The sequence below is a fragment of the Sylvia atricapilla genome, chromosome 7 (assembly GCF_009819655.1).
Source record: "Sylvia atricapilla isolate bSylAtr1 chromosome 7, bSylAtr1.pri, whole genome shotgun sequence".
In the NCBI taxonomy this organism is placed as follows: Eukaryota; Metazoa; Chordata; class Aves; order Passeriformes; family Sylviidae; genus Sylvia; species Sylvia atricapilla.
In genome coordinates, this window is record NC_089146.1 from 28,285,139 (window position 1) to 28,297,643 (window position 12,505).

Sequence of the window (12,505 nt, forward strand, 5' to 3'; positions counted from 1 at the left end):
CCAGGTAACCCACTCGGCACAGCCGTGTGTCACAGCCCAGGTAACTCACCTGGCACAGCCGTGTGTCACAGCCCAGGTAACCCACCTGGCACAGCGCTGTGTCACAGCCCAGGTAACTCACCTGGCACAGCTGTATCACAGCCCAGGTAACCCACCTGGCACCGCTGTGTCACAGCCCAAGTAACTCACCTGGCACAGCTGTGTCACAGCCCAGGTAACCCACCCGGCACAGCCCTGTGTGACAGCCCAGGTAACCCACCTGGCACAGCTGTGTCACAGCCCAGGTAACCCACCCGGCACAGCCCTGTGTCACAGCCCAGGTAACTCACCCGGCACAGCCCTGTGTCACAGCCCAGGTAACTCACCCGGCACAGCCCTGTGTCACAGCCCAGGTAACCCACCCGGCACAGCCCTGTGTCACAGCCCAGGTAACCCACCCGGCACAGCCCTGTGTCACAGCCCAGGTAACTCACCTGGCACAGCCGTGTGTCACAGCCCAGGTAACTCACCCGGCACAGCCCTGTGTCACAGCCCAGGTAACCCACCCGGCACAGCCGTGTGTCACGGCCCAGGTAACCCACCTGGCACAGCGCTGTGTTACAGCCCAGGTAACTCACCCGGCACAGCCCTGTGTGACAGCCCAGGTAACTCACCTGGCACAGCCCTGTGTCACAGCCCAGGTAACTCACCTGGCACAGCTGTGTCACAGCCCAGGTAACCCACCCGGCACAGCCCTGTGTCACAGCCCAGGTAACCCACCCGGCACAGCCGTGTGTCACAGCCCAGCTAACTCACCTGGCACAGCCCTGTGTCACAGCCCAGGTAACTCACCCGGCACAGCCGTGTGACAGCCCCAGGTAACCCACCCGGCACAGCCGTGTGTCACGGCCCAGGTAACCCACCTGGCACAGCCCTGTGTCACAGCCCAGGTAACTCACCTGGCACAGCTGTGTCACAGCCCAGGTAACTCACCTGGCACAGCCGTGTGTCACAGCCCAGGTAACTCACCTGGCACAGCCCTGTGTCACAGCCCAGGTAACCCACCCGGCACAGCCCTGTGTCACAGCCCAGGTAACCCACCCGGCACAGCTGTGTGTCACAGCCCAGGTAACTCACCCGGCACAGCCCTGTGTCACAGCCCAGGTAACCCACCCGGCACAGCCCTGTGTCACAGCCCAGGTAACCCACCCGGCACAGCCCTGTGTGACAGCCCAGGTAACTCACCTGGCACAGCCGTGTGTCACAGCCCAGGTAACTCACCCGGCACAGCCCTGTGTCACAGCCCAGGTAACTCACCCGGCACAGCCCTGTGTGACAGTCATGGTAACCCACCTGGCACAGCTGTGACACAGCCCAGGTAACCCACCCGGCACAGCCCTGTGTGACAGCCCAGGTAACCCACCCGGCACAGCCGTGTGTCACAGCCCCAGGTAACTCACCTGGCACAGCTGTGACACAGCCCAGGTAACCCACCTGGCACAGCCCTGTGTCACAGCCCAGGTAACTCACCTGGCACAGCTGTGTCACAGCCCAGGTAACTCACCCGGCACAGCCCTGTGTGACAGCCCAGGTAACCCACCCGGCACAGCCGTGTGTCACAGCCCAGGTAACCCACCTGGCACAGCCGTGCCACCAGCGCACCCTGCTGGACATTTGTCAGAACTGCGGCAGCACAGACCCAGCTCAGCGCGCCCATCGCGCACTCGGGGCTCCTGTAAAGGGTTTTCCTCAGGTGTGCCAGCGGGTCGTCTGAGGGGGATTTAGCGCCCTTTGGGCTGTCAGTGCGTTCATGCAGGTGTTGCAGAGCAGGGGAGTCCTTACCATTGAGCAGCCATGTGATGTGGGGCACAGGGACCCCTCCCACGCAGCACTGCAGCACAAAGTCTTGCCCTTCGCTCACAGTGCATCCTTTCAAGACGCTGGAAAAGCACGGAGCAACCTCTTCAACTTTAGGCCCTTGGAAACGATAATGAAAACAGCTCCTTTAACTGAAATTGATGAAATCAGATTTACCACTTAGAATCTTTTTCTAAGTATGCTTAGATGACATGGGTGGGCAAACCACGGAGAAATGTTTTATTGGGGGATAGAAATCATCTTGAGCAGTGGACTGGTATAAAGAAGGGATTCTTCTCTCATCTCTAAGGCAGGCGTTGCTGAGCCTCAAGCTCTGTTTTAGGTGGTGATTTTCTATGCCAGAACCCAGCATTTGCAGCCCATCACTATGCAGCATATTAGCAGAGAGCTCAGCACAAAGAAGAGGATGGGTCATTCTCTCCTCTTGTCTTCTTCCAGTCCCTCTCCCAGTGAGAAATAGTGTGACTTAAGGATGCAGTTTATAGATCTCTCATGAGACAGAAAGAAATTATCTTGGGTATCCTGGTTTAACTTCAGACACAACAAATGGAGAAAAACTGCATGAACATGAACACTGATCCAGAATGTAACTTAAAAACAGGTGAAAACATTAGAATTGAGGACAGGATTTCCTAGACCCAACAAAAATTTCAACCAGACCAGTAAGACACTGCCTGCAAGCTTAAAATAATTTGTCACTGGGACATGTTCTTGAATTTAGCAAAGCACGATTCTCGTTCCTTCCCTTTTCTTCTTTTTCGCTTTACTGTGCAGAATTGGTTTGTATTCAAAAACATTTCTAATTTGGGGTGTAGAAATGCTAAGGAACTTAAAAAACCCGTAACAGAACAACAACAATAAGCCCATTGATAACCTGTATTAAATACAGGCATTAATAGAAACCTGAGCAGAGAACAGGCCTGTGTACAAAACATATTGAGATGGCTTTAGCTACACAAACAACAAAACCCACAATGTGTCAGAAGGAAAACTGATGCAGAAAGTGGCTTGCCAGCTATCACAGACCACTTTATTCTCAGAGGTAGGAATCAGAATTACCCTGCACTGAGAAGTCAAATAAAAATTTTGTTGTAACCACCCTCTGACAGCTTAAAAAAGCCCAGTCACAGTTTCCAAAGTACAGATAGACTCACAAAAACTTACTTACTTTTGACAGTTAACAACCAGCTGGTGGAAGTCTGGCCTTTGGGGCTGACAGCTGTACAGCTGTAGGATCCACTGTCCCTCAAGCAGGCTTTCTTTATCCATAGGCAATGAATTCCACCTTCCTCATATATTTGGACATCTTCTCCAGCTTTAATAGGTCGGCCTTCTTTGAACCACTCCACATTGGGTTTTGGCTTCCCTGAAACTAGACAGTCAGACATTTGGATTTTTATGCCTAGGTATTCATAATTACTATTATCTAGTATACATTTATTTAGTATTATTTACTTTATTATAAATTAGGTACACTTTACACATACATAATTATATAAATCTTAATGGGGAATACACAAAACTGTTGTCAGAAAGTTTGATATTCTGATCTTCTAAAACCTCTTAGCCAGTCCATCTCCTAAAATAACAAATATTTGGTAACATAAAACCATATCTGAAAAAAACTTCTGTCTAAAATCTGCTCTTCTAAATGTCACAGCCAAAATGGATATGAAACGGAAACAGAGAAGGTTCTGAACAAACACAAACCCTTCCTCACTCAGCACTGGCACAGGTTGCCCAGAGAGGCTGGGGAATTTCCCCACCCTGGAGATATTCAAAGGTCACCCAGGTACAGTCCTGGACCTGCCTGAGGTGAGGCTGCATGAGCAGGGAGAAGGGCCAGGGAAAGCAGCCCTGGTCACCATCTGCAGAGAGGATCCTCAGGAAAGTTTCTGGGATTATTAATTTAAGTGCATTGGGGACGTCCCACTGTGATTTCCCTGCAGACACCTTGCCTTGTGTGTAAGGGTTTGTGCTTTGGGTCCAAAGCCAAATGATACGGCGTTCACTGGCTTCAATAAACACTGGATGAGCTCCCTGTTTCTCTATGATAGAGACTGTATTTCCCTGCCAAACAGAGTGAAGAATTAGTCAAAGCTTGAAAAGTGTGTGAGATACTCTGACAGAAAACAATTAATTTTTAGTAATATACCTGAAAAATGAATTGTTCAAAATGTGCCAGGATCTTTGGAATCTTTTCTCCACTCCAAATGCTCTGGCCTTGTGACAGAAATTATATTCTGTACTCATGGGGCAAGACTCATCAAGAAATGAAATAAATTACAATGGTGTTGTGTGATTTTTTTTTTTTTTGCCTCTAGAGAAACAAAACCCCAATTTCTCTCTCATTTATGCAAACACACACAATGTGTGAATGTTATTTTTTTTAAAAGGCAGAAAAATGCTTCCAGATTATTTGGTAAAATTGCAATCTAAAAAAAGAGGAATGTTTCAAATCTACTACCCACATTCAGCAAAATGCAGCTCTCATTACTCTTCTAAGAGGTTTAAATCCATTCAGATTCTGTGGAGCAAACTCTAAACTTCCCTTTTAATTCCCACTTTATCATTTCAGCTGTTAGGAAGCACTCAGATCAAGCTTACCAAATATGAGACATAAAAATAGATGCCACTAGGGACATGCTGTGACTGATTGCATTTTCTCCTCTGATTTTTTTGCCTCAAGGGCAGTGTCACTAATTACAGTTCTGGAAAGTGTACCATCCATTTTCTCTCTTGCACCCTCACATAAGAGGGCCTAAAACTACCTCCTAGAAGAAGCAGCATTGGTTGCATCTGGGGACACTCCAGATGAGAGAGAAGATGGACACTATGGTATAGGATGGTTTGAAAATGTCAGTGTGTTGTGGAAACAGCACTGCATTCTGCATCTGTTTCCAAAAGGCTTTAAGAGGAGAACCACTTTCAAAAAAGCAGAAATTGCTTTGCTCTTCTAAACACAGAAAGGGAACCCCTTTCTGACTAAACCCAGGAACTCCAGTAATTTTCATCCCTTTACCTTTGCTCTTGAATTTAATCTCCTGGCCTTCTGATGCTTCCAGGCTCTGCGGATGGATCTCAAACTGAGGGGGAATTCCCAGGGGTTCCCTCTTCTCCTCCATTACAGCCTCCCAGGCTCCAGACCTGTTTCCTGCTTCTCTGGTCCTGGGACTGACATGCCCTGTCAGAGGTGGAGTTTGTTGGGCTGACATCAAGAGCTGCACACCCCTTTTCCTGTTTTCACCCTGTCTGATGGAAGGGGCCTGGGATTCTGGTTGCAGTTTGACAGATTGTAGTGTGATAGTGCTTGAAGTTTTCTGCAAGACCTGAGGTCCCTTTTTTCCTTCTTTATGTTCTGTGTTGGTTTCTTGGTGCTGTCCCTGTTTACTTTCTTTGCCTTCTCTGGTGATAAAAAAGGACTCTTTCTTTGCTGGCACTCTGTCTTTGGTTTCAACCGTGAGTTCTGTGCTGCTGGATTTCAGCTCTTTAGCAATCCCATTGCTGGTTGCCTGCTTGAATTCTGAATTTTCAACAGCTTTAACGGCAAGTGTGGTTGGTTTTGATGGCACGCTGAAGGAAAATGAGAGGTTTGGAGATACATGACACTGCAAAAAGACTCATTATTATTATCAGTAATGATACAAATATATAAGCCCTTAGCAAGAAGGTGAACTGATTAGCCTTTAGATTCTTTCACACAGATCAAGAACATGGGTCAAAGAGGTGAAATTAAAAGCTTCATAAAATTAAATCAGGGCTCAGACACTATCTCAACTCAGGAATTTCTGGATGCAAGTCCACTGCTCAAGTTCTAACATGCTTTGTGACTCACACATTCACCTTGCATGCACTGCTTTAGATGGGAAGCAATTACATGAGATCTGAATGACCATGATGTAACACTACTTGATACTTTAATAAATTGACGTCATGTACAATATAGCTCAAAATGTCACATAAAATACTTCCCTAAAGGGAATGAAAATGTAAATTGTGAAGTGATTTTACTGTTTCTAATTATGGCGTCTTGTAATTCAGGTAATTTTAAAACAAGACTGATAGGAAACTTGACCAAAGCCCAGGGGAGGAAGAAGGCGTGTTGGCACATTAAAAACTTGACTGGATGTAACAATATCAGCTATGGATTTAATAGGAGGAGTTTCTCAGGATTATGGTGGAGCTGCTGCTCAGTACTTTGGGGGCACAAGAGTAGCTGACTAACTGGGGACTTGAATCTAAGTCTCCTTCATTGAAGGTGACTGCCTTGACCCCTAACTATTACCTGTGGATCACTGTGCCAGTGTCTCACTTCCACAGAATTACTCCAAGGCAGAATGGGAACACATCTGAAACAAGGGCAGTAATTTCCAGCCCAGCTCTGTTTAGTTACACTTTGTGTGATAAACTTATTCTCTCAGAGAGACTTGGGATATTTACTGGGGTGATTTCTTCAGCAGAGTTTGATGAACTGTAACATTTTTTCATTTTACAAAACCTTTTTTTTGGTGAATAAATGATGGAGGATGCAGAACTACTCTGGAGAACCACATGCATGGGGAGTTCTGTCTCCAGTGCTGCACAGTTTCATTTACACTAAACTTACTTTCAAGTATGTTCCTAAAAATCATGCAGATCTGCAAAACAGAATAGCACAGCATTTTCAATTCCACTTTGCAGTGAGGACAGTGTGAGCATGCCATTTAGATATCTCATCCAGGGCATGTGAGGACAGATTAAACATCCCAATGACTGCAAAGCAACTGGCCTTCATCAAAGTGTCTTACACAGACAGCCTCGAACTTTTCATTCCTGCATTTTCAATTCATGAAGAAAAGCAATTTTATAAAATAATTTTAAAATATTATAGTAATTTAATTTTTAAAATCTTGATAAAGGGCTAAATATTAATTTTTTTCTTTCTTGTTACTTTACCCCTACTTTTGTATGGATTTTCAAACAACAGCAAAGACCATGGCCATACCATGTTTAGTTTATGACAGGAGAGAACAACCAGCTCAGTACTGACAAGGTGCACTCACACTGCTGTCTCTGAAAAAGAAGTTTGACCCTCTGGTACAGCATACAATTTCTATTCACACAGTTTGGGTTTTTTCAATTTTGCTTTCCTGAACCAGACCAGAGCTCTGTACTTCATAATGTTGCCACCAGTTCCACCAACTGTTTCCTACGAGTCTGCCAGGACAACTGCATTGAGCAGCAAGAAAGAATCTTATTCCAAGCAAACATTTTCTGGCTTCCAAACACAGACTGGCCCCCAAAAATGTATCACTTTGTGAAGAAAGCACATGCAGTAAATGTCAAAATCAGTGCACTGCAATTTAATAGAGAAAGTACTCCAGTTAAAACATACCAAGGTGGCTGAGTGTACGTGTCGGTCTTATCTGAACCTGAAATATGAAAGAAGAAACAGGTAAATTATACAGAAAATACTGGGCACAATTCCAAAAATTTGAAAGATTTTAAGCAAAAAATATGCTTAAGAACCTTCACTCTTCAAATTTTCAATGCACTGAAGTCAAGATTGACAATCACGACATGTGAAATTGATATGGACAACAGGAAGCTACTCAGCTGCCAGCCAAGAGGTCTTGGTCCATTTTGAGACATTGCTGCATCGTGTTCTCACAACCCTGCAGAACTAAAGGGACCCTCAAAAGCTCCATGCTGGGGGAGAGAAGTATGGAAGAAATTCCAACTGGAAAGCAGCTTATCAAATCTTATGATAATTCCACAGATTTTGTAGAGAATGACAAACCATCAGTCAGTCCTACACCTGAGCATGCTCACAGTGAAACAGCAGCTGTCCTCTGGCTAAAACACAGAACCAAGTCAAAAGGAGTAAAACCTCCCAAAACCTGGACCCACCTTTAAACATTTACCAACTCATCTGCTCTGTAGGAAGAATTATCATGATTAACATGCACAGGAAAACTAATGCATTGCATTTTTTCACTTTGCAACACCACTGGGGAATCTGGGAACACAGCTGAGCTATACTGATATTCCAAGGTGCCTCCTCAGCTGCACCGATAAAACTGAGCACATATTGACCCACAGTCAGTCTCCTCATTTGTAATCCTCCCTGAATTCTCAAAAACCTTGACTGTGTTTGTTTCTCCTGGGGGCAGCATGAGATAATAAATAGTTGTGAGGAGAGAAATACCATTCTAGGTCAAATACCAACCACATCTCTCCATTATCCCCTGATTAAGATTCCAGGATGGAATTTGTTTTCTCCTGGCCAGACCAAAGCTGCACCTATGTCAGCTGTGAGACTGGAAACTACAGCAGAAAGACATGTAATAGTTAATTTGCAAGATAAGAAATTTTTCAAGTCACCAACAAGCATGTCAAAAAAGGCTTTCAGTCTCTGCCTCAGGGAAAAGACAAAACCACGAGATGGATGATATTCTGATTTGCACTGTGTTTTGCAAGCAAAAAGCCACATCTAAATGCTTGGACTTGCCATGCCACTCAGAGTGACCAAAAGAATCTATTTACACACAAATCAAATTTGAGGTGAGAGAGGGGAAAAAACCCACTGTCCTCATTTCAATAAACCTGTCAAACAGTAACAGAAATATAGAAATTAAAACTGAAAAGTCTGGATAAATGCAGAAAAGGAAGCTTTGTAACTACTGGTTGCAGACAAGACAATACCACGCAACCCTGTCTATTAAAAGAATAGTTCCTCTTCCCTCTTCACCTTCCACTCTGGGAAAAAATATAGCTATTGGAGGAAAATATCTATATATGAGATTACATGTCTTTGAAAGAACATGTACTTCTGAGCTACTTGATTGTCTGACAGCATCTTGCAGCCACTCTGACAATCTGCTTTAATTGATAATGAAAGGGTTGGGTATTATATATTGTGGCTAGGTAAGTGGAACCATCCAATTAATCAAGAGCATTGCAAAAGAGTGCCCTTTTTACTGACCTGCACTAATCCAAGAAAGAATGGATTATTCAGAGATGTGGTCAGCACCTGAAGCAAACATACACCACAACTGACTTTGTGACCCCAGTTCCACATCATCTCTCAAGGCAGATGTAGCCATTACAGAACAGAAAGCTCTCCACTTCAGGGAGAGCAATTAGGGTTCGAGTTTTATGTTTAGATAGAAGCCTTATTGAAAGAAACAGGCCTTTCTGTACAACCTCTGTGAACAGGAAAACTGTAGAAGCTTCTTCTACAATGGCTTTGTCAGATTGGAACTTACAGATAAAAAGTACAGCTTTAATTTGTAGAAAGGTTAGCTGTGGTTCTGAGCATCCCAAATATACATCCTCTTGTTATTTATACTCTTGATACCCTACAGAGTGACAGCACTGATGTGAAACTAAAAGTCTTGGAACAAAACCTCACTGCTGAAGCCAGCAGCTGTGGATTTATTATTTAATTGGGTCCAGTGACTGCTTACCCACTGACTGATGAACTCCCTCTTTAGTGTGCTTGCTGAAGGCTGTACAATTTTGAGGTGGATGCAAAGGGCACCCTAAGAAGCATCAAACTGCAAAAACGAGCTGTATGTGATACTGCATGTCTGAAATAGAACATTCTACTTATGCAAAAACATTCGTTTCCCCAACAAGTAGTGAAATACGCCGGGTTGGGAGTTGAGAAGACTAAATTTTTATCTTATTAAGGTGGGTTTTTTTTTTCTCTCTCACAATTTAGAATTATGCTCTTTTACTTTACTTCCCTTGCTTTACATATATAGATAGGATTTTGCCTCCCATAAGGAAGTTGGTATAAATGTGCATCTGGTGCTAGAGCTCAAAAAATACAAAATTAATTACTCATTATAATGACAAGTGCCAGGTTCCATTAGCTGAAAATCAAATCAATGTTCAAAACAGAGAAGTTGAAGTCACAGTCAAAGTGAAAAGGTGTTTTTAAAGGAATCTGTTACAAAGCACTTGGATTGCCTTTTTTTCCCTGTTAAACCAACACACTGTTTACAGTTGTAGCATGCTCCAAGCTATCACAGCATCATTTAATGAACAGAGGGGGAGAAGATAACGGGAAGAAGTGAATGTTTCTTGCTATATATTGAGAACACAACCAGAGACATTTTAACAGAATATCTGTGGCTCACTTTTCTCTCCCCTGCACACTCTTTGCTGTACCTTGAACGGTGAGCTCTGCAGACACTGATGCCTTCCCAGCACTGTTCACCACTGTGCACGTGTAAATTCCTGAATCAGCAAGCTGAACGTTCTGGATCTCCAAGAACTGGATGCCTGTTCTCTCATACATGTTGAAACGCTCATTTTGCTGTAACTGAATATCACCCTGCAAACATCACAAGGCACCATGAGGCAGCAGCTATTGTTAAGAGAAAGGGAGCAAGAATTTTTCAGTAAAACATTAGGTCAAAATGTCTTTCACCTATCCTTTAGCCAAATTCCTTCTATGAATAATACTCATATGGTATAAACAAAAGAATAAATCACACCCAAAATTCTGTAATTCACATCTTCAAGAGGTTTCCTTTTTTTTCTATTTTGCCATCTACTCATCTCAGTTTGGTTTTGGCCTTTCCCTATTTATTATATCCAGATTCCTAGAAAAAATTCTTTTCATTGTATGTGGGCTCAAACTAGTTTTATGTTCCTGTTTGTTCCAGGAAGTCAAATGCTCTTGAGCAAAAGCTTCCAATCTGGAGAATAGTTCTCTATCCCTCAAAAGTGACACTGGAGTTAAATCCAAAGATATGGCTTTGAGGCAGGAAGAAGTGTGTGTACTCGTGTGCTCTCTGTTACACAGAGTAGATGGTCACAATGACAATGTTTGCCTTTAAATTCTACAAAGCAATTGATCAGTATCTCATCTGTGAGTAAATCAGTGCTTCTGCTTCAGCACCACCCATTAAGAATGAGTGCCTTGCTATCAGATACCTCAGTTTCTCCCATCCAAAGTTTAGGAAGGGAAAGCCTATAAATCCACTATTTTACTTGGGCAGTAAACATCACAGTGTTTACAGACACTGCCATTCTGGAGGTTTATCAACTTACTGCTATTTGGGTGCTTTAGGTCCTAATGGAATTAAAAAAAGCTAGTTCACATCAGGGGGTTGGTGATGATACAGAAGCTTCTGTTCCTTGCAACTTAACAAGTAAGAAAATCAGAAAGAAAACAATAAGCAGAGTCAGAGGTTTACAAACAGGCTTAATAATTAGTTCTGAAAAGTGCAATTTTACTGGTTGATAAAGCTTCTCTGTTGTAAGGAGGGTGGTCATATGTTGGCTCTGAGGTAGTCAGATGTGGTCCAGCAGCCATGTAAGTTCATTTCCATGAGGCACACATTATGGAAGGTGATAATCAATACCAAAATACACAATAAAACCTCCAGGAAATTGCAAAGAAGGTATGGAAAAGTACCGAAGTGTAGATCCAAACTGCTGGATTGGTAATCCCTACTTCCCATTTACCACACAGCCCTGAACAAAGAGAATTGAGTAAGAAATCCTGTTTGGAAAACCTGCGCGAGCCTGGTGGGACTGGAACCAGGCTGTGGTGGAGCAGCTGCACTGCAGAGTCCCAGAGAGCCAGCAGGTCCCAAAGAATGGACAGCAGCTGCAAGGGAGGCACGCTCCAGATGGAGCCAGCAGCTGAAGGAGATGTCAGTGAGTGCTTGCTCTGCAAGAGGCTGCCTGTGTTTGGGGATGTACCCTGACATTCTTGTATTACAGGCAAGGATAAGCCTGGGATAAAGCAGACAATGACTTGGAAGCGTTTCTCTGTTCTCTGAGAAGTTTTCAGAGGATTTGGGGTTTTTTTGGCTTCTTTCGCCCCACAAACCTGGAGATCTCAAGAGAAAACAGAAGCACTGATAACAGCTGCAGTTTTTTCTGTTCACTATAGTATAAGGTATTTGTCTGTCAAAGGGCAGAGGGGAGCAGGATGCCACAGGAGCAATCATATATTTGGTTTTCCAAATTAAAGTAACTTTGATTCTCTAAAATATGACAGTTTCAGTAAAAATTACCTCATCAGTGTAATACCTAATTTCACCTGAAAGCCCTCTCCTTACAAAGAAAAACTGTGTTTGGAGATCTTGTGAATGCCCAAAAGGGACACTTGGACCTAAGACTTCAATGTGCATTTCATCCTTTTAAGTGATAAAATTTCAAAAGAGAAGGAAAACATAAACTTTTGAGGAAATCCTACCTTAAACCATGTTACTTGAGGCTGAGGCCGTCCTGTTATTTTACATGAGAATTTGCCTGTTTGTCCTTCACGCACAACAACTCTGTTGGGTTTGGTCGCAAACTTGGGTGGACTTTCTCCCCAGATGCTTGGCCTCTGCTCCACAGATGGAACAGCAAGTCTTCCCCTGCAAGGGCAATTGAAATTCTGGTTTTAGAGCAGAGCTGGAAGCTGTTGTGGTTAGAGCACACATCAGGAACCATTTTAGTCCTGTGGCTGCCAACAAGGGTATATCATTGGTGGCAACCTAGACTGTAGTATGATATTTTTCTTGGCCATGGAAGAAATGGAGATGCTGGTGATGACTACTCTCGACTCCTCATGCAACTAAACTGTGTTATGCTATGCACCCTCATCTGGCATACACAGAACAGATCTTGGGAAATATTCCAGCTTTTTATAAGCAGA

At 43.8% G+C, this 12,505-nt stretch overlaps 1 protein-coding gene across 1 annotated transcript in view; it reads right to left on the bottom strand.

Annotated features, from left to right (window-relative positions):
• The window catches only part of MYLK (myosin light chain kinase), a 199,490-nt gene that overhangs the window by 105,767 nt on the left and 81,218 nt on the right, over positions 1-12,505 (bottom strand). The window contains exons 5-10 of the mRNA XM_066323075.1: positions 12,059-12,224; positions 10,015-10,180; positions 7,232-7,268; positions 4,880-5,430; positions 3,026-3,229; positions 1,822-1,956 (exon numbers count right to left, since the gene is read on the bottom strand). Coding sequence (XP_066179172.1) covers positions 1,822-1,956; positions 3,026-3,229; positions 4,880-5,430; positions 7,232-7,268; positions 10,015-10,180; positions 12,059-12,224 — 1,259 coding nt within the window. The remainder of the gene's footprint in view (positions 1-1,821; positions 1,957-3,025; positions 3,230-4,879; positions 5,431-7,231; positions 7,269-10,014; positions 10,181-12,058; positions 12,225-12,505) is intronic.